This window comes from Streptopelia decaocto (genome assembly GCF_964273445.1).
Source record: "Streptopelia decaocto genome assembly, chromosome: 1".
NCBI lineage: Eukaryota > Metazoa > Chordata > Aves > Columbiformes > Columbidae > Streptopelia > Streptopelia decaocto.
Window position 1 is genome coordinate 87,050,364 of NC_138663.1, and position 27,506 is coordinate 87,077,869.

General features: G+C 39.1%; 1 protein-coding gene across 4 annotated transcripts; it reads left to right on the plus strand.

Annotated features, from left to right (window-relative positions):
• Positions 1–26,300, plus strand: SPICE1 (spindle and centriole associated protein 1). 4 transcript variants are annotated; one of them, XM_082050877.1, is made up of 17 exons: positions 1–239; positions 900–947; positions 2,018–2,164; positions 6,311–6,413; positions 7,177–7,298; positions 8,886–8,983; positions 9,276–9,418; positions 9,655–9,795; positions 10,593–10,858; positions 15,379–15,510; positions 16,201–16,348; positions 18,706–18,930; positions 20,973–21,367; positions 22,702–22,873; positions 24,099–24,159; positions 24,491–24,578; positions 25,456–26,300. In XM_082050877.1, exons 1-17 carry the CDS (start codon positions 69–71, stop codon positions 25,507–25,509), a joined length of 2,514 nt encoding a protein of 837 aa, XP_081907003.1. In that variant the 5' UTR covers positions 1–68; the 3' UTR covers positions 25,510–26,300. The 4 variants fall into 4 exon arrangements, with proteins under 4 accessions (XP_081907003.1, XP_081907005.1, XP_081907004.1 ...); XM_082050880.1 differs by having other exon boundaries at positions 127–239; positions 24,057–24,159; XM_082050879.1 differs by lacking the exon at positions 18,706–18,930 and having other exon boundaries at positions 24,057–24,159.
• Positions 26,301–27,506: the final 1,206 nt, after the last annotated feature.

Sequence of the window (27,506 nt, forward strand, 5' to 3'; positions counted from 1 at the left end):
AAGAAGGAAAGGAAAGAAAAAAAAAAAAAGAAAGGGGGGGGGGGAAGGAAAAAACCAGCTTCGTCCCCATGGCAACGGCAGGCGGAGGTGTGCGCGGCCTGCTCGAACCTCTGCCGCGGCGCCCGTCCCGCCCTCTCCGCGCGGCGGGCCCGGCGATGTCGCTGCTGCGCGGAGCCCGGCCCCGCGGCACCGGCAGAAAAGGCCCCAGGAAGCCGTCGGCGGTGAAGCGGGACTGGGACGTAAGTGCTTCCCCCTCCCAGGTGCCGCGCCGGGCCTGCTCCGGCCTCGGCTGCTCTTCCCGCTCCTCCTCAGGCTTGCGGGCAGCCAGGCGGGGCTGGCTGTGGGGCTGCTCCGGCTGGGTGACACTGGGGCCTGTTACCAGCTGGGGAAGGGCCGGGGAGCTCCGTGCCCACGGACGTGCCGGCCGGGGGGAGCTTTGAGAGGTCACTGCTCTCTCTGTGGGGCTCACGTTTGGAGAGACCCCATTTGTGTGGGGATTTGTGTGAGGAGGGGGTGCTGTGTGAGGCAGTTGCGTGTGCGTGGGCATGACGCCTCTCACTTCCTTGGTTAGGCCTCCCAGCTTTGTATATAACCTTGCTTGAGGTTAGGTTAGATACCTATAGGTGTTAGATGTATATATAACCCTGCCTGAGGACAGGCCTCCCTGCTGGCAGCCCACACTTTAGGCTGAAGAGCACATACAGTCCTGATAAGGATATTTTTGAGGATTGCCCACCTCACTGAGGGTGGCATGCTTTACAATGCCATTAATAATGCATCATTGTATAATTGTATGCTAATTATGTTGTAGTTTAGAGGTTTTTTTAAATGAAACTTGAAAAAAATCCGGTTCACCCTTTGTTCTGGCTTTTGACTTGTTCTCTGGTTCCTGTTTGCAGAGCACAGTCCATGATTTGACAGTCCACCGTGCAACTCCTGAGGATATTGTAAGTGTAATAGCAATCACTGTTCCTTCCCTATAGCAAGAATGTTTAACTGTTTACCTGGCATAAGTGTTTACTGTACTTATGGGGCTATTTTCTGCCAGTGTTTATTTTCCCTTTTTAAGCTTCTGAAAATATTGGCTCTTTAGTGTTAGCTCTTTGTTTATGATATCATGCATCTACAGCTCTACCAGTTGGTGTTTTTCAGTTTTCTGTTTCCATTGGGAAGCAGTAGCAATAGTTTTTATTTCAGTAAAGTGTATACTGTCATAAAAGCATAAAAACATAAATACATAAGAGCTCACTGGAGCAGTTGAAGTTAAGTCTCATCTCTGCTGGAAAGACTGAACGACTTGCTTTATTTTAGGATTCTTTCCAATTCTGAAGGTACTTAATTTTCATTTAAACAATTTAACATCATTTCTTTATACTGAATGACCTGTTCATTACAAAATATGTGACTTCCATTTCACTTTCCTTGGTAGCACAGATTACCAGGATGAAATAGGCAACATGAACTGTTGTTGCTTATAAATTTTGACAGTTTCATCAAGACAGATGGGCACAGTAGCAGAAAGGGACTTGATTCTATAAGTGGTTGGCCTGATAAGCTTCCAGACACTTCAGCAAGCACCTCACACATTTTATTTCTATTTAAACTGAATATATATACATTTCATTGTTAGAAGAAGAGAGAAAATATCTCTGATGATTGTCCTTAGCGTTAAATCAGGAAAATGCGTTATGTCTTTGTATGCATATAATAGGTGGTAGTGTTTGCTTTTTCCTCCTTTTACAGTTGAGAAAACTATTACTGAGTCAGTGGTGTAGGAGAGATGGAAACTATGAGACTTCCCCTATTCACCTTTTGAGCTACTTTAATTTGGCTGGTACTTATGCCATTTTGCAGTTCTGGATGTTTGTGAGGCTGTCATTTGTACTACTATGAAGTTAACATAAATAATATTCAGTGCATTAATGAAAAAGTAAAGAAGAGCTTGTTAGTGTTACTCTGCAAATTTTGCTTTAAATTGTCCCCTGATTTTGAAATGGTTTCTTTCACATTTATGAAGCTGCGTCGCCATGAAATACACAAATCAAAAAACAAAGCACTGGCACATCTGGAACTGCAAGAGAAAGCACTGAAAAGAAATTGGAAGAAGCAAAACCAACTAGCTGCTGATTCAGTGGAGAAAAGGAAATTGAGTCTGATGCGTGAGGTGAGAGCTAAATCTGCGCTTTCAGTCTGCTGCAGATGATTTGCAGCAGTAGTGGAAAACATCTTTTGCACATAGGTCAACATTTGCTCTTGTTGTACAATTTGGCTTTGTACACTGTCCCTCCTCTATGTGCTGTGAGTGCAATGATTGAAATAGACTGTATAACATATTAACCGATCTATACAGTTGCACATTTCGCCTTTGTTGCCTGGCTGTGCCTTCTGTAATTCTGCAGACCTCTTTGCATCTGAACAGGAACTGTTTGCCAGAGTTAAACTGTGTGTTGTGAAAAGAATGTGTATTTTTTGTGTTCTTATTGCTATCTTGCCTTTTCCCCCTCCTGCGTAATGTTTTTCTTTGATGGAAGTGTGAACATTTATCTTTCTGGGAGGCACATCCTTATCTGCCATTGCTATTTAAACAGAGAAAATGCAGAGTCATAGAGACAGAAAGGATGAGGCAAGAAATTGGTAACTAAGAGCTTTTCTGGAAGGAAAATGGACACAACAAAGGTTGAGGGGCTATGGCTGCTAGCAGACGAGCTTATCATCTGGGAATTGAAGTGTTTGTTCTCTAGGCATTCAGAAGCCCTCTGACTGAAAATATCAATATTGTTTAATTTGCTTTTGAATATTGAACTGTAGCAGCAAACCTAAGTTAAGAGACAGTAGCTGTCACTGTCTGAAAAGGGATTTTGGTGGTAGACATCCTTTTGTTTCACATGGCGGGTGACTCCTTGCTTTGAAAACTAATATAAAATCATAGCTGTGAGCTTTCAGGCCTCATCAGCACTTGGACAAACTGAGAATTGTTGGTAAAGAATGATGATGAACAATATTCACCCTGCAGTTAAAATAAGCATGATTTAGTAGTCCTGTAAATGTGCAGTGGATTAACCATCACAGGCCTCTTCTCTTTTTTGTGTGTTGTAAATTTTCATGTCTTTTTCTGATCTCTGAGAACATTCAAGCACAGACAGAAATTAAAGTACTTAGAATTGAAGATCACCATCTTGTTTCCAATTTGACACCTGTTTCTCTGCAGTCACAGTAGAATTTTTGTGTTAATGGTATCATGCTCTTAAAGAAGTTTTTTCACCCTGGCTTTCCCGAAACAGAGTCTCAGGCATGAATTCCAAAAATTCCACTAAGTAATTTTTTTTAAAGGTACAGTGGTAGAGAGCAGCTTGAGCTGGGTGCCTCCAGAGGGACCCTGGACAAAGAAATCCCTGGGCAATTCTACCTTTACAATCTGAGTTGCCCACCTCACATGCACCCATTTGGGCCAATGTGATATTAAGTTTGGAGTCTCACTGTTCTTCTTTAGGTCCCTTTATTTTTGTCAGGCATACTGTTTCTTGTCTCTGCGGGTGGTTGGTTGTCTCTCATTGACCAGACTGGATGTCAGTCTAGGTGCTGGCCTGTCTGTTCTCCCTCTTGGCTGCTATTTGCACCTGCCCCTGAAAAGCTGAAAACAGTAACAGCCAAAAACATCAGTAAGTTCTCACTGTTTCTCATCTCTAGACATGCTGTTCCTTTGTTTATCTTTAGGGATGCAGCTTCTGCTGACAATTGTAGCTTCTTTTTCTTGTGGCTTTAACTGACTCTGAGGGCCCTCCTTTGCTTAACTAGGTAAAAAGATCAACATGTCTAGCTGAAAGTTCAGAGTTTGCAGCCTAAGTCTGCAGCAAATTTAGTTACTTACGCTAAGTGAGTTATGCTAAGCAAGTTCTATATAAGCAGTATACCAACTTGCACAGTAATCTTGCTCTGTCGTGCTTATGCAAGCCTCTCGACTGTACCTGCACAATAATTGAATAAGATCAGGTCTGGACATAGGCTAAGACAGTCTGTATTTCCTAACAGGCTCTGTTATCTTGGTATCTTTTTTTCCTTCTTTGCTGCTGTGAGAGTGTAGCTTCCTAAGACCCTTGAATCCTACTCAACTGCAGAATACTCAGGAACAAAAACTAGGAAGATGCTGCTTCCAGTGTGTTTCTTCTTGTAGTTGTAGGTTGAAAAAAAAGACAGCAAAAGTTGTAAAATGGATGAGCAAAAATTTAATCTTTTGGGGATTGGTTTGCCTAAAAATCTGAATGAAAAAATAATATGTGTTCATCTCTGTAACTGTGGATTGAGAATGTGCAGGTACCACACTGATTGGTCCTATAACAACTTATTTTTAAAGTAATGTTAATGTGTTGCACTGAAGGGTAGGTGGTGAGTGGGTTATTGTAGTGGGGAGGTTTTAGTATTAGTCTGTTTAATTATCTGTAGTAACAATCTGAAACAGGAGGGAAGATTAATTTTAAGAATCCATAGGTGATACTAAACTGGAATGAGGTACAGCAATCAGTGAATTTGTTGAGGGCATGTAAGTGGGCCGAGAGTGGTTAGAAGCTGATAGCACTTTCTTTTCTGCTGATTACAAGCAAATGCGAGCTAATATACTTTGGGAGCAATGCTCTAAAAATGTTTGTAACATGTTCAGCAGGAGGGTGAATCTTAGGAAGCTGCTAATACTGGAAGATATCTAGTGGGGAGGATAAAAACAAATTAATCAGAATAATTTTTGTCTGATTAAACATATCACTTCAGTTTTAACTGTGTTAGGGAAAGGAATCGTATTTTGGGACAGGTAAACTTTTTTTTTCTTTCCCTTCTGCAGATCTGTCATTATTTTGTCTAAAAACCTGCTTCGTTTTGACATCAGATGGCTAAATGGAAAGTCTAGATTTTGTTAGTATCAAGTGTGAAAACTGAATAGTGATTTGGAAAAGCAGATGTGTGAGATGAAAGATGAATATTTACTGATTTGCTGAATTGGTTAAGAGAAGACGCATAATATAATGCAGTGTAATTCATGCTCAAAAGACTAGAAAGACATGGAAACTAGGTATATGGGGAAACTTTTTGGTATAACAAAGGACAGTAAAATAGGGGACGTGGGGAAACAGGTGAAATGCCACTGTGTAGAATTTTCAGTGAACCTGAATATAAACCAGCAAACTTTTCAATGAACACTGAAATAAACACTATGGAGATAACAGCATATAGTGCTCTGAAACTGCTGGAGACCAACCACTCTTATGATTCCTGGGGGAGCAAAAATTGTTCAAATTTTGAGTAGGAGGGCACACACGAATCTGTCTTTTCTGTGGGATCTTCTAAGGTACTTCTAGTGCTTCTGGCTAAATTTGATTAACCATGATTAAGTGGAGGTCAATTACATATCTGGTCTCCTCTCAGGTGTTTAACTACCTTCCTCCCAGATTGTGGGATATAATTTTACTAGTTTGCCATTTCCAGCTTTTGTGAATGGAGCCACAAGTCAGAGAGGAGTTTTGAGATACATTCTGCCCATGGAGCCATGTCTCCAGTCAGCTCCGTTCAGCTCACAGTAGCTGAAAGCCTCTTGCTTTGCACCCCATGACCTCTCTCCTTAGGAGGCAGCTGTCATGGTGCCAGGGATGGACTTCAAATACTGGGGGAGAAAGACCTTGGATACAGAAGCTGTGCCTTGTGAGAAATGTGTGGAGATTCCTTCTGATGCCAGATATAGTCAGCTGTGTTTATATCTGTTGAAACTTTTATGACAGTACGTGGCTTAATTTTTAGGTAGGATTTTCAATAGTCAAGCTGAATGAAACAAGTCTGCCTGAATTGGTTTGGATCTAATCAAGTAGTGCAGTTTTTGAGTGTCTATCAGATATAGGTAAGTGTTCTTTGACTCAACAACATTGAGATCAAATTATTTGAGGATGCATACTGTTTTTTTTTTAATTGCCAGATATGTCTTTGTTTTGATGAGTGTATCATAAACACCCAGCTTCTTGTTTGTGTCCAGCTGGGAGAAGGAGAAGGGAGTGAGAGGATTGACTCTAAAAAGAAAGAGTCAGTGCTGATGAGGGCTCTAGTAGTAATAACTGTTTAATTTTTCAGAAAAACAAGGTGAATTCTAATAACTCAGAATGAAGTATGGTTTTCTGATCTATCTTAATTAGGATCTAATTGCACAGTACCAACTTTGCAAACATTGTCTTGTTGGCTGTTCTCTTGCTAACTGTTTTGAAGAACGATACCAAAAAAACAAAGGAAAAATTGGTCTGCTCGGTATGAAATATTTCCTTATACGCTATACTTTCAGATTCTGTCTGATCAATACCATTTGCAAGATGTATTGGAACAATCTGATCAGGTTATGGCTGTGGCAAGAAACTTGTTTGGGAATGCTCCTCGCACACGAACAGGTAGACCATCTCATTTATATGTGCTAGTACATTTCAGATAATCTTCTTGCTTTTCTTAGTCTCACTTTGCAAAGTACTCTTTTCAACTGTTTTAATCTCATTGTCTAATATAGTATGATTGACCCTGTTCATGTTGGATGAAACACAAATGAGGGTAACACCTCCCATGGCAGGGGAGTATGAGTCTTGGCCAGTTTTTCTCCTGTATCAGTACATTTTGGAATTTTGTATCTCTTACTGTGAAACATCTGACACCATTTCCACAGCCAAGCTGCTGGCCTATACAGAGCACCAGTTCGAGTCATTTCAGAGGTTTTGATTCTCATTGCTACAAGGGTTGACTGCTTGCTCTTGGATATTGTTGAAAATTTATTAGCAATTCATGAACAAAGCGTCTCCTGTTCTTATCCTGATTTGTGGATCCTTACGCTGCTGGAGGGCAGGACTGGCTGTCTGCATGTGAAATCTTAAGCTTAGGTTCTTTTCTCTGTAAGCTGCCGTTCTGTTTTATATATAATGACTGTTTCATCCTACATGCTGCTTCTGCACAAGTGTATTTACACAGGTGAGAAGGACAAAAGCCTGGTACGTGGTTGAATGTATTGCGGTAACTATGATTGGCCTTCGGCAGTTGTTTAAAGCACTGTTTGTTCCTCTGAACCTTTTTGTGCAAAGTACAAGGACTTGATTTTTGGTACAAAGTTCTCGCAACATACTACAGTCCGAGTCATCTTTTCTTCCATGTTTTGTCCAATTCCTCTAGGTTTCCCTAATGTAACAGTGGCTCCTAACTGTGACCCAGAATCCTCTCAAGGACCCGTTGTACAAAAATGTGATCATCCCAATCAGCTTTCAATCCTTAATGACACTGTAATGGATTCCCAGGTAGTCTGTGTTCTGTTCCGTGCATGTTCTGTGGCTTTTTTGTTTGCACAAAGTAAGATTATTCAAAGGTAGAGTTTCCAAGCAGACAAACCTGTCTTTTGTGTTTTATATACCATGTTGATCGCCTCCATTTAACACCATTTTCTATGTATGTTAGTTTGTTCTGTGAGACTCTGGGAATCATTATTTTTTGTTTGTTTCTTAACATTGGAATATGAAAAACAAACATGTCTCATAGATGGTCTCATATTACCATGCTCTCCCTTTTAAATTCTGGAATTATCAGCAAGAGAGCAAAGTAATTACAGACAAAGAAAACAACTCTTGTGTTACTTAACTAATTGCTACATATCAAAATATGCCTCTGATTTTCTAATTTTGTCTGCATACATGGGGACATAGCCAGTTGGGCTCCAATTTATTTCTATAACACACATGTAAATTTACCCCAGTTAACTCCACGGCCTTGATTATTTGTACAAATTTAACTTTTAGTACTTCACATTCTTTTAAAATTATTTAGAATTGTTTAAAAATAATTTACATTTGTTCAAAATTTCATTTAGATTGGCTTTGTGTTCTGTTTTCTTTTTATAACATGAGTTGTACCAGGAATGCTCACTTTGATTTGAGAACAGGCAATATGATACTCCCAGAAATCAGATCACTGATGAAGAACAGGAGGGCTGTGGGTGTGAAAGTAGTGGTGTCATATTCTCATGGTTCTCTAATCCCTTTCCTACTGTCTTGCACAAATATCTGCAGTTTGAGTTGTAGTACTGCTCTTGTATTTTAATGTGGTATTTGTTTTTTGTTTTTTTTTGATGTGAAGAGTTAACTCTAATGTCTTTATAAGCTGTATCACTGGATGCATGCTGCAGGATAGGCTTACATTTTTAAAAGACATATGTACTGATAGTTGTGTGCTGAGCTTTTGTGAGATTTTATTTTCCTCATGTACCTATGAAAATCATAGTTAAAGGCTATCTGGTGAAGCCTACCCAGAAGCACATAAACCTGAGGAGCCCTAATTTCAATTTTTTTTTGCTTAAGTTTTGCTATGAATCTGGTACATAGGACTGTATTTTGTTCTGGTTGCATTTTACACACAGAATAGAGTATAGCAGATCTCATTACAACGTTTTTTAGGTTGTGATGTCAAATGGCTGAAATGTTAGAAATGCTATTATTATGTGGCTTTTTCAGTTTTTCTGCCTGCTATATCTTTGTTTTGGTAGAGTCTTTAAAGCTTTTTTATCCTATAGCACGTGTGGTCTTTCTTACATAATATAAATCATCCACATGAAATATTGGATATTGAATTAATCACTAGCTGTGTTATTTTCAGAGACAATTGTCAGTATTAGTGTTTCTTAGGCATTAAGCCCCCCAAAACTGTTCCCACAGGGGGTTGTGTTTCCTTTCTTTCTTTTGTATTTTTTTTAAATTTTGTTTTGGAAGTAGAGACTGAAACAAATATTTTGGATTTTTTTTCTTGAAACAATTTCAGAAAATTGATCTCCATTCTAAAGGTAAATTGAAACTGCTCTGAAGCCCCTTTTCTTTTCTTTAATGTCTCCTAAAAAGGCTCTTAATGAAGTAGAAGAGGAAGCATTATCAATTTATCAATCAGAAGATGGACACCATGACTCTCTGCATTTCAAATCCAGCATAAATTCTGATAGGTCAGTACAAATATATCCATTCAGATTTCCACCTTCCTAATACTGAAAATAGAGTTAAAAGGGTGTTGCAAGAGTGCAGTTAAGTTACCTTTTCTGTTCTTCCACTCCTTTCCTCACCTCGGAATTCTAGGGAAAACCCTTGTTGTAACACTCAGATCGCAACTGAATGCAAGCAGGGAACTCACCTGAGCAGTTATAGATATTTTGACATGCTCTTCCTAGACTGTGCAGTTGATTTAGAATCATGCTATTATCCTATAACAATTCACTGTTATGCTTGTTTTGAATGTAGGCTACTTCAGTTATTGAGAGAAGAAAATTCCTTGGTGAATTCCCAGTTGTGGGCTGAAAAGGATATGAGAAAAACTACTTTATCACGAGAATCAAATGTGCCTTTGACTCCAACAACTGTTTCTCCGTCATTGGATCGTTCAGGTTGGACTTGCCAAATCACAGCCTTTCAAGGGTTGTTAGGCCTTTCACAGGGTCCTGTCTGGAATTCCTGTTCTGGGTGGGGGTGAGAGACAGGGATGCGCTAATTTGGCTCATATAAATTTCCAGACTAAAAAGCCAGCTCTTCTAATGGAATCACTTTATAACATATTACTATTAAGAACATAACTGAAATATTTCATGTGTTTATTTTGCATTTTGTTTTGTGTTTAAATCAGCCCTCAATGCTACCAATGTAGTCAAGAGAATCCATTCAAGACTTCAGAATGAAGACGAAGGAGAGACTATAGACTCCACTTACACTGTGAGACAAGTGCTGAACCCAAACTCAAGGAAACAAAAGCATATCGCAGCAAAAAGTTCAGTACTTTTGAATACAGCATACCTCCCTTTGACCAAGGTCCTTAATATTGTGAGAAAATGCAGGTTGAAAGGGATCTTTGGAAGTCATCACAGGGCTAACTCCAAAGTTTGATTAGGGGAGGCCTTGTCCAGCCAAGTTTTGAGCATCTCTAAGGATGGACATTCCATAGCCTCTTGTGTGGTATATTCCCCTATATTCTGCATGTTCCTTGGCAAAGTTCGTAGGAATCTGGGAACCATAAATGTGTCCATTTGATGCTGCCTGTTACCTTGCTAGCCGTGGAGTTCTCTCCTGTGCAGGGCTTTTCTATTTCTGATATACCTTTCTATTCTATGCTGCACAGACTCATGAGGTGTTTTGGTCCCCATATTCTATACGCATTTGTATGTGGGAACTGGCATTAGATACAAACTCTAATGTGAAAGGAGTGTTGTAAAAGAGTTGCTCACTAAATATGAGACCTGAAAGAAACAGATATTTTTCATGGACTGTTCACTGGCAAACCATTTCCATGCTTTTAACTGAGAAATAGGAAAACATAAACAGGTATCTAAGATAAAAGCACCAAGCAATCATCCTTGAAAGGCAGTAAAATGGTGGCAGAAAATGTGGGTTTTGATGGTCTGAAAATAACTGGAAAGTCTGGGGCTATTCTTTGATGGTACATTTTAGCTCAGGGCAAGAGAGGGCCTCTCCTTTGATTTACTTCAATAAACAACATAATTTAACTGGTATTGCAAAGCTTCCTATACAAGATGAAATTCCAATGACTTTTTTTTTCACCCCTCTCAGTGAAAAGAAAACAAGCTGCAGAGAACTCTGCAAGACAGAGGAGAGATGATTCTCCAGCTAATTCAATTGCCATTGATCTTCGAAGCAGCAACATATCCAGCCTAGATGTTCTCAACCGCATGATACATGAAGTGGAGCATGAATTGGAGGAATATGAGCGATGTACAGGCCGCGAGGTTCAAAAAACTGAGAGAAGTGAAGGCCTCAGCGGGTTTACCGTGTCACTGGTGAATGCTCTCTGTCGATTGATGCGCTATCTCAAAGAGGTGAGAAGACTTTGAATTGCTTCTTTAGAGTGAGAGAAAAAGGCTATAAAGTTACTTTATAAATGTGAACATTGGTCTTTCCTGGCTCCCAATCAGTTTACTTTGAAGTCTGATTATCATTCTTTATTATTTGGATTTTATGTAATTAAGAGTTAAAGCTGTTAGTTTGCTAGAAATGGGTATCCTTAATGAAAAGGGAAGAGTTGACTGCAATGAATGTCTTTCAGTGGCTATTAGTAGAAAATAGCAATTGAAATTTCTAATTTATTATTTAAATATGTTTGGAGTTGTAGCAGGATATTAACTACAGCCTGGTTTACAAATTCATTTTCTACCTTTGCCTTCTAAAGGCGATGCTATTGTTACTAGAGCAGTGGACCCAAATGCCCAGTTTTCTTTGGGGCATTCCTTAGCTTTCTTTTCCTATCCATAGCAGCAACTTCAATTTCAACTTCAGCAAGAATGACCTGAAGTGCTCATTATTGCAGTGCACAGTTGCGGATCAGTGGAATTCCATAAACAAGACAGCCTGTATAACTTTTTTTTAAAAAAAAAGAAAAAAAAGGAAAAAAGTGTGGTTTATAATCTCTAGTCCAGAGCTATTCAAGATGCAGTGGCTCACAGTTTCATGGGGCTTGTGTGAAATTTTGAAGCAGATTATGACAGTTTCTGTATTCTTAATAGATACAGCAGAATATGTTATCTAAATCCCTATGCTCCGTTTCATAGCAAAGGCAACAGAAAACTAATGGATGTGGAACTGTTCTATTTTGGTTCCTTTTCAGAGTATATAATGAACAAGGAGGAAAAAAACAACTTATTTTAAAATTTGGGGGGGTTTTGTCTGGCTATATTATTAATAGAATCATTTCGGTTGGAAAAGACCATCAGAATCATCGAGTGCAACTATAACCTAACTCTAGCACTAAACCATGACCCTAAGAACCTTGTCTAAATGCCTTTTAAACACCTTCAGGGATGGTGACTTCACCACTTCCCTGGGCAGCCTGTTCCAATGCCTGACTACCCTTTTTGTGAAGAGGTTTTTCCTAATATCCAATCTAAACATCCCCTGGCTCAACTTGAGGCCATTTCCTCTCGTCCTATCAGTTGCTGCTTGGGAGAAGAGACCAACACCCTCCATGCTACAACCTCCTTTCAGGTAGTTGCAGAGAGCGATAAGGTCTCCCCTGAGCCTCCTCCAGGCTAAACAGCCCCAGTTCGGTCAGCTGCTCCTCATCAGACTTGTGCTTCAGACCCCTCACCAGCTTCGTCGCCCTCCTCTGAACTCTCTCCAGCACCTCAACGTCCTTCTTATGATGAGGGGCCCAAAACTGAACACAGGATTCAAGGTGCAGCCTCATTCCTAATATTAGCCTATAATTAATCTATATGGAAAAATTTAGTTTAAGACCCGTCTCAGAAACAAATGGTCAATAATCAATTTAAGAGTGAAAAGCCATGAGCATCAGAAGATGGACTTTGGCTGAGAAGATTTTATGTTTTAAAAGAAGTTAAGAGTGCACATTCTCTATTAAAGTTGTAATACCAAAGCAGGGTATTAAGTTTGGTTCTTTTACAGTTGCAGGGAAGAATCTTCTGGACTTCCAATAGAATATTTTCCATTTATTGGCAAAACATCAATTTAATAGCATCAAATTAATGTTGCAAATATAATCACGATTATAGCCCTATTTAGATTGTCTTTAATGTATGTTCCACAGAAATGAGTTATTCTTTACCCTCAGGCTTCCTCTGAAACCACTCCAGGTTTCACTCCAGGTTTTCATTGTCCTTTTTTTTTTTTTTTTCTTTCTTAATTTATGCTTTATGAATGTAACATTCATTGTATCTTAAGAGCTTTTGTTCTGTTCAGGCTGGAGGCCGAGGAATCTGAGTGTTTAAGGAGACTACTTATTTTGAAAGATGCATGCTAACTCTTATTTGTATTCCAAATTTTTACTGAGCACCTCTATGATGTTGTTTTTACTTTAATAGATGTATTATCATTCCTTTCTTCCAGGAGCTGATTGTTGCTTGCAGAATTGTTTGCAACTTTTTTAGATGTACTGTCTAAATTCACCAGTAGAAATATGCAGAAGTTGCTCAAGATACAAAGTGTGGTTATGCATATTCAGGGTTGCTTGAGATAGACATCGTGCATCCCTACCGTTCAGTGACTTTTCTGCTTTAATTACAATTAGGACTTCAGAATTTGCTGTGAAGAATCACAGTTGGTCTGAGTATTTCCTAAAAGCTGGTCCCTCTGATGGTAGGAAAAAAACAAGTGCTCATGTGGACCATCTGTCTTGCCTTGCCGGGGGAGTTACCAAAGTTCCAATGCCTGAATTATAGCTGGCAATGCATTTCAAGAAAGTGACTTTGCAGCGGATATTTTAAAAGGCTCTGATTTCAGGTAAACAACCAGTCTTTAAGAGGTTTTGAAGCCTCTAGAAAGATTTCCTTCCTCTTCTGGGGAGAAAAAAATATTTTCCAGCTTTGCTATGGAAAAGCTGAATGCAGAAGAATTACAGTAAAGGATGTTGCTTAATTTATTCTCAAAATTATGTATAAAAAGTAGGAAGAGAAACTTGAATTACTGAATCTTTTATGAAAGTTGTATCAATAAGTGATTAAAAGATCCACTCCTACAAGAAGAAGCTGGTGAACATAGGAGAGGCTAGAGAGAAGGGAAAAAAGAAACTTCGGAAATGTTTGCCAAGCTATATAAAATTTTTAAAGAGAAGTGGATGAACCTGACTTGATTCCTAAATTAATTTTCAATGCCATCTACCAAATGTTAGAATTTTTTTTCCCCCATTCTGCTATTTCTTTGCCAAACTCACAGGGCAAAAAGTTAGGGTATATGCCTACTACATTAATCTGTGGTGCAACATTCTCTGTCTCTGCTTCTGTGCGTTCTGATGCAGTGTTAAAATAAAGCTTAGGTGATTGGAAGTGCAGCTGGCAATGGGCTGGAGTGATGATACTTCTTTCAGGGTATACCAGACCCAAATCCTACCTGATAGTAGGAATGAATGTATGTAGATATCAATCCTGACACTCTCCCCATGCCTAAATATAAGACACATATCTGCTTTAAAGCTTTTCTTCCAAGACTAGGTTAGTGCAACATAGGATTAGTAGATTCAATAGCTTATCCAGAGCATTGGATCCATCCTACAGCATCAATGGGCTTTGTGCTTGGCAGTGCCTGGTTAGCAGTTGTACTTTATGATCTTGAAGCTCTTTTCCAACCTAAACAATTCTATGAGTGCTACTAGGGTTAAAGTTCTTATTTTGTGCCATCTTTGGTTTCTAAAAAGCTAGGACTGCGTACGTTTTTTCCATTTTCTGTGCCAGCCTGCTTCACTTCGATCAATACAGAAAAGCTGTTCTCTCTAGGCAGAAGAGAACCAGAAAATGGATGCCTTGTCTTGGTGCTTAGAGGAGGTGTATCTGCCTTTGTGTCTAGTGACAGTATCTGGTTCATTCTCAAAATTATTTATTCATTCACTTTATGTGGCTGCAGAGCTGTTGTGTCTTAACATTTCTTCCTTGGTGGTTTTTCACTTCTGGTCCCAATACAAATAGAAAATAATCTACAGTATGTTATGGGCAGATCCTGCTCTAATTTTGACTGTGCAGCAGAAAAGAGTACCCCAATTGCTTTTCAGGCTTTCTTGTGTTTTGGAGATGGGATTTAGTTCTCTTGTTCAGGGGTTCCTTTGAATAAATGCAGTCAACCTTCTGGAGAAGAGCTTAATCTTCTGATGTATTTATGTGACTTTGTAGCTTCCACTCTTTTAGCTACAGTGGTCCAAAAAGTGACAGTTGTGTCTTCCATATACCCATTAGAGGTGGAACCAACTCTTGTGTCTTGTACAGGAAGCCTGGCTACAGCAGTGGTCTATCTTAAAATAATAGATCGATTACACCTTTTGAGGGCAAGAGGATCTTTACAGTAAGATCTTTTGCCTCATGCTCAAGTAGATCACTTCACAAATAAACCTTTTTGTCTTCTTTAAAAAATAATATAAATGAAACCCTCTAGAACGTTTTGTCTCTCTGAGGGAAAACATTAGAAAGCAACTACTTTCTACTTCATTTAGCCAAATTTGTCTTCATTAATGAATTAAGAAAACTAAAGAATAGGCACAAGTAGCACAAGATAATGGCAAGCATCAGCACACCTGGAGTTATTTGATTACTGCATGGGGATGCAGTGTCTTACAAAATGCTATCTGTGCATAGAGACAATGCTTGTAGTTACAGCCTGTAAAAGTTGTAAAGGCGGAAGAACAAGGATGTTCCTACAGTGTCTGGAGTAACAAAGAAGGAACAGTAATCTCCCTGACAGTTCTCAAACCCTGAAAATTGGATTTTGTTTTGAAAGTAATGGAGTCAGTTTAGCAAAAAGAGGAAGAGCTGTTGCAGTGTGATGTGATATGGACCCGTTCCTGTTTCCAAGTATGAATGTGTTGCTTATAGTAGTTTTTTAACTTTTTACCCCTCTTTAGGGTGAAATGCAGCTGCGTGAGAAAGAGCTGATGAGACAGCAGCATGAGCAGATGTTGAATGAACATAGAGAACTGATTGATGCTCTGACTGCAGAAATACTTCTAGTGAGGGAAGAAAACACTATTATACAGGTACTGAGCCCCCATCTGCCTCAAGATGACAAAGAATACTGACAAAGAATACTGAGTTGTGCAGCAAATGTGTGCTGAGGTGCATTGTCATGTGTTCAGGAGATTTTAACAATGAACAGAAAGAAAATTATAAAATTGAATGAGGAGTCTGAGAATGATAATAGCAGGTATGGCAGGGGGAGAGGAGGAATGTTTGGAAAGTCAATGTTTTATCTTCCTGTATGATATTTAACTTTAAAGCCTAAGGGAAATGCTGGTTCCATTAAACTGAGCTTTGCTTTATCAATCTAAAGGTTGAAGCATCTGCCTCCATGCTTCTATGCTGTTAACACTACTGGAGCAACAGAGTAGACTAGATAAAATATTACATTTTTATTTTTTTCAGTTTGCAGTGGAGGTAGATTTGTTCAATGCTTACAATTGGGAATGAAGCGATAAAGCTGTGTCAGAAAGGAAGTAGGGTGATAAGTTAGGAAAAAGGAAAAATGGATTTATTTGAGGCAGGAGAGAAAAAAACTGAGAAACATGGAGGCACCAGTATTTAATACTTCATTGGAATCTCAACAAATGGATGCAGTGGTATTAAGAGACCAAATTCCTCTCAGAGCTGCCTTTGGTATATAACATAAATCCTGTTGCTGGAATGCAGATTTGTGTGTCTTTATCTTTTGTTTTTCCTTCATCCTTTAGAAGCAGCTTCAGGAATACAGGATGGTAACAGATGAACAGCTGATCTCTCTCACACAAGCATTTAAAGGCCTCCCTTTGGCTGAACCCAGAAGAGATCGAAGTCTAAACCATTTTGGAATTGCAGGCAAAGGTCCAGTGAACAGCCAAGGTGTGTGCATGCATGTGTAAAGGATGAAATGGCAGTTGTGGCTAGTTTATCCCTGTAGTGGAAAATTCAGTATTTAATAGATGCCTACTTGAATAAATACTTCATGTGTGAGCATGAATCTCACTTCTGGAAATTCAGATGCCATGAGTTCTGCTGTGAGCACAAGCAATTTTCTACAGATTATTTTTTAACAATATTATAGGTTGTATTCCTTCCTCACTGACGTCCTTCTGTCTGGATCAGGACTTCAAGATAAACCATTTAGCCAAGTCCTGGGCTTGAGCTTTAAGTGATACATAATCTGTTATATTTTAAAAACAAATAAACAAACAAAACCTCCAAACAAAACAAAAAACAAACAAACAAAACAAAACAACCCCAAACAAACAAAGAAAACCAAACCAAAACACAAACAAAAAGAGGGGAGTAGTAGCCTTCAACCATTAAGATGGTTTACAAAGTCAGAATTATTCTGAGGATCCTCAAAGAAAACCCAAACCCGACTGAATCAGGATCCCAGCTTTCTGTTGCTGAAGCAGCCTGACAGTATGAGACTGGTTCTTCCATAAGACACTGGAGGTCGCTGCTGATCAGAAACAGCAGCTGCTGAGGCACGTTAACTAGCCAGGCAAAAGTCTGTTTCTTGATATTTGTGACTTTATATCAGAGGTAAATGACCAGTTGAGTAACATATAAAATAGACGCAGGCTATGCTAACCCAGTAGTATTGATGGCCAAACTAAACAAACACGTTTCACTGTGTAATTTTACATTCTTTTGCTATGGAGTTTTCTCCCAACTGTTTTCCCCGATTGATTGCTTAAATGCATCATTTTTACTCTCAAGGTCAGTAACTCCTTGTGAATCCCAAGAATCCTTGGAGCTTTTGTATTCCTTAGTTAAATATTTGGTTTATGGACATTTTCATGGTCAAAAACTTTATTTCTGGCTGTTTCTCTGGGGTTCTCAGGAAGAAGCCACATACCAGATTGTGCTTTTTTTTGTGTGATTTACCCAGGCTTTGTAAAGCAAATAAAAGATCCTACCCCAAAATATAAAACCCAATTGGAAAAGCACCCCTCAAAAACAAGCAAGCAAAAAACCCTACCTTCCTATACAACAATTCTGCAAGACTAGAATTTGCAAATATTTTTTTTCTTGGTATCTCTTCTCGAGAAAAGGCATCTTCCTGAGTGGAAAGCTTCCTAAAGTTACAAAAATATTTCTTGCTCCTTCAGAAGGAGATCTCTTCTACCCTTAAGGCATCTGATCGGATGTGAAACATTTGCTAGTTTTAGCACAGAAACCATGTGTAAGTTAACATAGGACTTCTCTGGAGAGACAAGAGTGGCTGAGAGAACATTGGGGGCCATGTCACAGTGACAAATAGCATGTGAGGAAGATGCTTTGGAAATGCAGCTCTGTGCAGTGAAAGAGGGCAGGAGGATGTTTCTCGTTTCTTGCAACGGTCATTGAACAGTGGCTGGCGGGTTTTAAGTTCAGTCAGTTGTGTGAAACACAAGCAGTATTTTACACGAACAGCCTCTTCTAGCTCTTTGCCTTTGAAGGGTGCTTTTTTTCTCTTGCATTTTGGGATCAGGTATGTTCTGCTTAATTTTCCACTAACTTCTCTTTTGGGAACAAATGTCCTGAACAAAACTGAAGAGAGAATTCAAAGACAGCACTGATAGAGCAATGGATGGAAGCACATCAAAATTATTGTGGTCTCACAGCTAGCCACAACTTTGATTTCATGCTATTCATTTTGTGCCTCCCTGGTATGTTCAAAAGAGATGGCAATGTAGACACAAGCTAGTTGTGGTTAAATACAGAAGAATAATTATGGTGGTTATTTTTTACTGAAGAGATCCCTGATTTGAATTAAATCATAAAAAGATCATCAGAGAGCTCAAAAAAAAAAGCTTTGAATTCTTTTACACTCCACCATTGTTGCCATCAAATTTATATAGCTTCATTATGACAAGTGTGTAGGTTTGCTTTTCTCAAGAGAATATTATGAAATGCAGCTCACGAAAGTACCCATCTGTAAGTCTTGTGCATGGGCTACAAACATCTCTCTTACTAGTATCCTGAAATTGTGAGGCTACGTATAAGAGCTCTTCTTGATCTTAGGGCTAGTAAAAAATTGTGTTATGTTCCAGTGAAAGAGTTCTGTACCTGAGGATCAGAAGGAAGTTATCTGTGTGTGTGAAACAGACTCTAGTCTGTCTTTTTAGATACCCAAACATGAGAGTTGTTATTGAGAATTTCCCCTATTGTACTAAAAACTATTTTTTTCTTTGTTTTTTTTTTTTTTTTTTTTTTTAATTCTCTGTCTGCTTCGTCTCTTTCTTTAGAAAAATCTGATTTGAGCTATTTTGAGCCTAGGGCTGATACAGGCAACAGGGAAAGTATGCTGAAATTCCCACAGGAAGAACTTCCTTTCAAGTTTCTCCAGAGGTCAGGTGCTTCAGGTGATGTGGGAGCTGGTAGAAGCTTGCTGTCTCACATCTTCCAGCCAGCTGTGCTGTTGTCACCCCCCCGGCAGAAGAGCAGCCAGGAGTTGTCTCCCCTCCAGAATGGTGAGATCTCTCTGGCTGTAGTAGAGAGAGCCTGTGTAGTGTGTTACTATTTCAATCTCATGCTACCTTTATAGATGCATTGTATATGGAAAATGTTTAATCTGTATGCTTAGATGCACTGGCCCTTTCGCTGGAATATCCTACTTCTGCACCCAGTTATGCATTTCTTTCTTTCTATGCTTATTGCTAGATTTTCTGTCTCCTGCAGTTCTGCATCTACTGTCTGCAGTCCTGTCAGTGGCAATCTAGACTGGCGTTTTTATTTTGTATTGGTTTTGATTGTCACTTCTATACAATCTGCCATAGCTCTTTGTCTGCAACATACAGCACATCATCTCAGATTTCCATTTGCTGGTGGTGTAATCCAGCTTCCATCACCTTTAATGGTGGCACCACTGAAGACTGGAGATGCAATGCCTCTGCAGCCCATGCTGCAGTCAAACCGGGATGTCTGTAGGCTGCATACTCTTACTTTGAGACAATCTTCCCAGCAGAGCTTTTTCTAAAAGCTTTGGGAATAGGTTTCCATTGGGTTTCATTTAATACACAGGAAGTGGCTGAGGAAGTTTCAGGTGAAATTATGTGGTGCTGGGTAACTGGATTAACTCAGTCTTGTGTCAGTATCTGTAGGCTTCAGAATTTTTATAGGTCAGTAGCTCAGTTCTGGTGGTTGGGAGGAAGAGGGTTAATCAGGGTGATTAAGGATGATATTTCTCATTTAAATTTAATGAAGTGACTCTCAAAATTGGCTGTTTCTCCTGCAAATGTCATTGCAACCACATGCATCTTACTGAATTGCTAGGCCCCTGTAAACCTCTGTTGTTGAGAGGTGGATAATTATATCTATGGCTGGCTTGCTGGCTGTTAACAGGAAGCAGGGCACAGTAGTGGGCGTTTGTGCCTTCCCTCCTCTTTTTTTTAACCCCCTTTCAGCAGCATTTCTTTGTAAGTCTTTTCCAAGTCAGAAAGTTAACCCAAAAGTCCTTTCAATTTAAAGAGCTGGCAGGACAATTGAAAGTTTATATCTAGTTCAAGCTTTTGGTGGTCACCTGTGCTGCAAGGAGGCGCATATGAATCAGGGGGAAGTGAACTAAAGGCAGCTTTCTCCATGGAACAACATCTGGCTTCAGTCCCATTGAGAACTGTCAGATGTTGTCTGTCACTTGAAACAAGAATATAAAACCATATTTCTAGGCCTCACTATAGTTTAGTTGTGTGAGAAATGCGTTGTTACTCTTTTAAGACTGTTAAGGATGCTAAATGGTTCAACAAATGTTAAAATTCTTGAACGTTTCTTTATGAAAAAGTATTCATAAAACAGATCTATGTGTAAATTTTTAAATGTCATGCTCTGCTCAAGATGCAAAAGCTAAAGCTTGGGAAGGAATGGGCTATTTGGTATATAAAACATGGAAAATCTGGTTTTGGTCAGAAAATCTGACTTGGGCTTAACATGTAGCAGCTCGCAGTGTTGCAACGTATTTCGTCATGTGTCTGTGGTGTATTATTGGCTTGCTGATGGGGACCATAAAAATACCTGACTACGCTTGTTGGCCCGAGAACTTCCCCTTTCTTAGGGGTTAAATAAATTGTTACTTTATTATTATGCCAAAAGTCCTGTATTATTTTGTTTTATTATTCTAAAAGTTTTGTAACCAACTGAATATAAATATCAGAACTAAACCACAAAGTTGATTAGGTAAGGTAACTGGATTGTGGAGAATGGAGGACTAAGTAGTGTTTGATCTATCAGCTAAGATATTCAAACCAATTTATCTTCTGCTCTCTGACTTCTCTCTCAATCCCTAATTAAGTCATGTAAATGTAAAACTATTTGTAATAGGAAATATTAAACTTGGTGAGTTCTTGCAGCAGAGTCTTGCATAGCATGATTTTGATCCATAACTTATCACCATTCAGGCTAGATATTAAAATCCAAGTTCCTGCTTGATAATTACCAGCCTGATACAATAAAGTCACTGTTAATTTCCTCGATGAGGATCACGTCTCTTTTCTTACCATTCTTTATTTCTTGTTTGTAGTGTTTACAGCCATTTCTCAGCCTCCCGAAAACACCAAAAGCGAACCATACAAGGAAAAGAGCTCACCTTCCTCCCTGAGAATGCAGAGCACGACTGAGGAAAACTGCCTTACCTCTCAAAGGCAAGCAATTCCTCCTGCAGACAAAGACATGGAGAGTTCCCATGAGAAAATCAGTCTGCCCTGCCCAGGTGACACTAGAAAAAACAGCACAGCTGAAGAGTTATTTCAAAACAGTGATCTGCTGGGACAGATAGCTGAGCTCACACGGCAGAACGCTCTAATTAAAGCTCAGCTGAGCAGATTCATAGGCTTCTCTGAAGACACAAGTGATTGCCTACGCCAGCCAGACCCAATACAAAATGCAAATCCTAGTCCAGACTCTTCACAACAACAGGTGAGAATTTAACAGAAAAGGAAGACTGGGTTCCTCCTTCTGCTGCTTTTCTATAGCTTACTGATGCTTTAAGGCTGTGTCTGTTGTTTTAAGGCTGCCTGTTTTAAGGAAAAGAGTAGAAAAACAAATATTCTTTTCATTCATTTGCTCGGAGACTTTGATTTTTACCATTGCCTAAGGAGCTCAACAGTAGTTTCTCATATTGGGCCCATGATGTATATGGGTGCTGAAAAGCCACAGGTGTGCAGCACACTTGTAAGTTTAGGATAAGATTATGCTGCAAAAAAGGAGGTGTGATTGCAACACAATCCAGCATATCTGTTGTAGATTGAGTAATATAAGCAGTGAAATTGTTGCACCAACCCACAGGTTCTTGTCAGGCTTGTAAAAGATGCATTTAAATCCATGCCATACATCTGTTCTGCTACTGAGACCCAAAAACCCATGAGATTAAAAGTGGTGCAAGTACATCTGTGGCAAATACTTGATTATAGGGTATGTATTAGTTGGATCTGTCTTGTCTGTCCTGCTGTGTGGCGAAAATCCCATAATCTTTGGGAAAGACAGAATTTGAGTGCTTCAGTTCTCATAGAAAACCTTTAATCTGCAACTAAGTGTCCCAGTGAGTGGAGTTAGCATCACAGAAATGCCTAACCCCTGCCATCGCTACTGTCTTTACTTTTTTTTCCATCACAGTGGCTGAATTACTGTTCAATTAAGGATCCTAAAGATTTTAAATTTCCTCATGTAAGTGTGGGCTGAGAGTGTTGTTGCTTTCCACATCGTATTATATTGTGTAATATTTAGTCATTTAGTTGTACAAGATGATGCAAACTTTTTAAAGTGGTGTTTTTTGTGGAAGCAATTACTAGAGGTTGAGAGGAATGGGTCAAAGTGGATGAAAACCTGGTTTTAAGATGAGTTCCAGGATACTTTTGCTAGACATCTGCTTTTACTTCCCCACACCATCTTGAATATGTCTCTGTGATTAAATATTTTCTGAATTATGGCCAATTACTGGATGGTTGAAGGTTTTAGGTTTTCTTTTTTCTTTTTTCTTTTTTTTTTTTTTTTTAATAATACAGACAATAGCTTTATTTTCCTATTTGTAGGAAGACCAATTTAAAATATTGTTGTGTTTAGTCAATTAGGACCTAGACACAGGACAGGGAAAGGGACAAAATAAGATTTTTCACAGGAGGTGCTATATAATGATGTTTACTTTCAGTTTGAAAATTAAATGCGTAGAAGCACTTGAAATATATTGCATGCTCTCCTTGAAAGTGCAAATTGTAAGTTTTTAATTTGAAGTAATTTTCCAATTGTCCAAGTAGACTCATCTCCTGGTATCAAAGAGCTTGGAGGAAAGAATAGCAGAGCTGAATCGTCAGAGTACAGAGGCACGTGATAAACTGTTGCAGCTCATAGACCAGCAGAAATTAGCTGCTGCTGATAAGGTCCCTCCAACGGTATCTCCTGTTCTGCCCCCATCCCTAAACTGCACTGGTGAGTATCCAGCTTCAGGAGAAAAAAAAACCCAACAACTAGTAAGACAATGTTTTTCCCCTTTTGCGAATTCTCTGTCCTTACCTGATTGGATCAGCAGTTGTGGTCAGCAGTACACTTGCTGTTAATGGCCATGTGGTACAAACACTCTTTAGCTGATGTATTTTTAGCTCTCTGAAGTAAACTTCTCCTAAAGTTAGTTTCTTAGTAATTGGTCTGTTGCAAATATAATGCTTCATGGTAAATCTGTACTTTGCTATGTCCTTGCCTGCTGAACAGTTCTGCTACATAGTCACTGGTGGGCATAATTAGGCTTTTTAATCAGTCCTTTCTGCTGGAGGGTCTTTTAGAAAAAGACTATTTCCATCAGGCTTGTAAAAATCATGGCAGAATTGTTACCCAGTTTTCAACCACACTTTAGTTTTTGGTCTTTTGGGTGCTCTTTCCATCAGGCTACCTTGCTGACCTACTGCTAGTACTAGTGTGTCCTTGAGTTTCCAGTCATCTGAAGAGATAAATGAGTGAAGAGAATGTTCTTGCTGATTCAAGGTTCATAGATTAGCTGCCATGTGTACCTATAAACAAAAATACTTCCCAGTAGATGAGGGCTGCTTTCCTTTTTCACTGAGTCATTGTAATTACAGGCAGGACTGTGTGTGAGCACGTACACATGCTGTGTCTAGGACACCCTTTCCTAAACGACAGAGAATGCATAAGGGGAAGGACTTAAGGCAGAGAGGAAGGAGGAAGAGGAGAGACTATGCGTGCATGTGCACACAGGTGCACATGCAGTTATTCATGTAGTGGGATCATAACATTTTTAACACTTCTATGGCTGTTGTAACATAAATTCATCACAAAAAGTAAAATCTTAAAGGAACAAAGTAGAGAAATCAGAAGTCTCTAAGCCTCTGTTTGCCAAAAACCAGAAGGTTTATCCATTAAAGAATCATTCTATGTATATGCACGTTGTCCATAATTGCTCTGAGTATCTGCTTGTGATATCTGTCATTTTCAGAGAGTGGATATGGGGTTGATGTTAGCCTGATATTTTATGTCTGATCTGTATAGTCTGTGCAATTGTGAACAGTTATGTATTGTCCCTCAAAAATAGGGAAATGAAATGCATGCTTTGCAATGTCACTATGTTCTCATCAGAATCAAGCTATTATTTATTGCCTAGAAAATGCAAGGCGGAAAATTGAAGTGTCTATTCCTGTGGCAGTTGCTATGGATTACACCAAAGAAGATAGTGTTTCCCCTGCCAGTATGACCAGTATAAGAAGGTAAAATTAACCCTTTACTATTTCATTTTTGTAGTGTCTTGATGGCCCATGCAGCAGAAATTGAAAACAATGGAAAAATTGCTGTGTTTTTCTTTGGCTTCGCAGACTTCCCCTGACTTTATCACACAGTTCTGTGGAAAGGGATGAAGATCCAATAGTTTTTTTCACAACTTCCTTTGTTTGTATTTAAAATACCTGCAATATGACATAACACAGATGACATACGTGTGTTGAAGGCGATTGATGAGGGGTCCTAACTCAGGATCTGAGACATAATTCTAGTAGTCGCTTCCATTTTTCGCTTTTTCAATCTCATTTTGAATGTCTGCAGGTCTGTAGGAGACTCTAGCAAACCTTGTTCACCTCTAAGTGCCACATCAGGAAGTGTGAAATCAAATCCTGTCAGCCAAAGGCCAAAGGTAAGACTGAAAAATCTTCATCCAGAAAGCTTGAACGCTGTGTCATGTAAGGAAAAAGCAAGATGGATATAGAAGGGTAGGGAGCTTAGTCATACCTTGACTCTACTGAGGCTAATAGTACTCAATTCATGGCTGCCTGGATTCTGAACAATTGGTAAGGGGAAGCCTGAGCAGTAGTGATGTTAGTTGTTTGCTGCCACAGAGCTGTTATATAATTGCATAATACTGTAAATACATTTTCTGTTGTGGCATCTTCATGTATTAAAACCGTGAACCTCTGGTAGTCTTTCACTGGTGACTGCAGAGAATTTCAGGTAATCATTATGGTGTACAGGTAGAACCACATACGAGAAGCAAGCGAGCTCTTACCTAGCTGTAGCATGGGTCAGTTGCTGAAGGATAAATAAATCCAAACACAAAGGAAAATTACCAGTCTGGATTTCAGATTCCTGATGTGCAGAGAAGAATAGACTACAGTGATATGCTTTCACAGGGAACTCCAGACAGTAGTACAGTCTCGTAAACGAGTCATAGATCTGTTTGTATGCTTAAAAGCAACCATGAGGAGATATTAATGCTGTATTCCCTGAAGTCCAAAGTAACCTAAACTATTGACTGATAAAAAGAAACCAAGTTAGGGTCCAAGTCTCTCTGTCCTGACAGTGAAGTAGACATCTCCAGAGGGGAAATTCTAAATACTTAAGGTAGGTTTGGCTTAAGTTAGTTGTCTAAAGTAGGCAGTATGACTCCCTCCATCGTGCATGTGGCAGATGTACCAGTGAATGATACATAGCAATCTACACAAGCCAGCACTAACTAGCAAGTCTGTGGCAAAACTTAAGGTTGTATGAATTTCAACTGGTTTCTTCTTTTGCAGGTGGAAAAGCAAAAAGAAGAAGGCTGGTTTGCATTGTCAATGCACATTATGTAAAGGAAGATGCACTCAAGTCCTATATTTTTACATGTTTTTTAATGAACCACAATTAACAGTAGTCCCCCTCTCCAGATGTACAGTTTGACTCTGAAGTGCTTTCATGTCAGTGCCATTGGTATAAGAAGGTATGGGAATGAGCTTCTGAACTGGACATGCTGATGTGACACTACTCCCTTTTCACTGAATAAACCTTTCCCAAAATTGTAAACTGAGGCTACTGTAGCAATACAAATGAGAATCTGATATTGGTGTTAAATACGCTGAAGGCAGGAGGTTTTAGAAACTGTGTGTGAAACTTTCTAGAGCATGTATTCACATAAGATATGGGAATGAAAAAATCAAGAAAAACTGAGATGAGGGAATGTGCCTATGTTCAAAAGCTACCTGAAGATTAGGAAACCAGTCTATTCCTGCTGGATAAGAATTTGTGTCAGAAATAATTTGTCCTGCAGTTTACAGTTGCTCCCCAAGGTTGTGTTTTCTCTGCAATTAAAATGTCAGGGATTGCATCTGGAGTTGAGGATTGCTTTTTTAAAAATTCATTTTTTTATAGTAAATATAAAGTTACTATTTGAAGCTGAAATCAGAATCTTTATTTACTGTGTACCAAAGTATATTCTTTTATGCAATAGAAAACTGATATAGGCACAGTTGTATTAAGCTGTTTTGTTTTGTATTTATATAATACTGTAGTGACAATGGTTTTTATATTGTTTTTATTTAACTTTTAAAATTACCCATCATTTTATTATTAACAATTAACAATAAAATCTGTGACTGTCAGGAAATTATTATATATCTGTTACTTACATTGTAGTAAACCTGGGCAAAAACCTTTATAATGGAGATTTAAAAAAATTTTAAAAAATCTGCAAATCTGGGGAAGAAAAATGTCTGTGAATCTCAAAACCAAATTTTGAGTAAAATTGTTGTATTGTTTTTCTTTTTTTTTAAACTGTTAATGCCCCACCCCATCAATCTCTTTAGGGGCAAATTTAAAAGGGACCAACCCATATCCTTTCAATCGCTTCAGTTGTAGGAGAATGAAGATACTTCTTTTCCTTTTTTCCTTTTTTTTTTTTTTTTTAAAAGAGGGTTTTCTTTTAAACAGATATAGAATATCTAAAAAATACGGGATTCAAAAGAGGACCTGTTAAAATATTCATTGACATTTCTGCAGTTTATTTTTCCAGTGTGAACTTTGGCAAGTGAAGAAGGCTCATAGTCCTACATTTTGAGAAGTAACAGTTAAAATTGCTTGGAAGAAGCCCCCCAATTCATGCAGAGTCAGAAATGCCAGGGCTGGGATGGAATTCATGACCATAGTACCCACACATTAATGCTGTTGCTTCTGACTTCTTCCAAGCTAATGATTGCTACAAATGCTCTGTAACCATTTAGTCAGAGATTTCCTTTTGGAATACAGGAATGGAATTAATCTTTGAGTCATCATCTGGTTTCCTTAACTTGGAAGCTGTGCTGTCAAATAACTGTTTCTAAGTTGAGTCATCTATATTCCAGTCAAAAACCACTCACTGAGGTGAGCAATAGCTGCTAGTTTTCCTTAGCCTTGTTAGTGAAATCTGAGTCTCCTCAAGATCAGTAGAACTCGGGTTCAGGAGGATGGCAGGTCCTGCTTCAGAGTCAGGACTAGTGAGGGACCTCTTGCTCCATAAAGCAGTGTTTGTGGTGCTGAGCACCCAGCTTGTGGCCATCTGAAGCAGCAAGGCTATGCAGAGCTCCAGCCTGGCTTCCAAAAGCTGCAGAGCAGCACATTCAAACTAGGAACTCTTTTTTTCTCTCAGCACAGCGAACTAGCTTGGGTGCTGCCTTGCACTGAAGTGGCTGGTCTGGTGCCAGACCTCGCTTGCAACATGGGCAAAGTACTCTGTGCAGGAACTTGTTACTGGGTGTCACTACTCAACATCCCACCAGTTCCTCTGCAGCCTCAGCTGGAGAGAGGCAGCCTTCTGCAGCTCACGCTGGAGTCACAC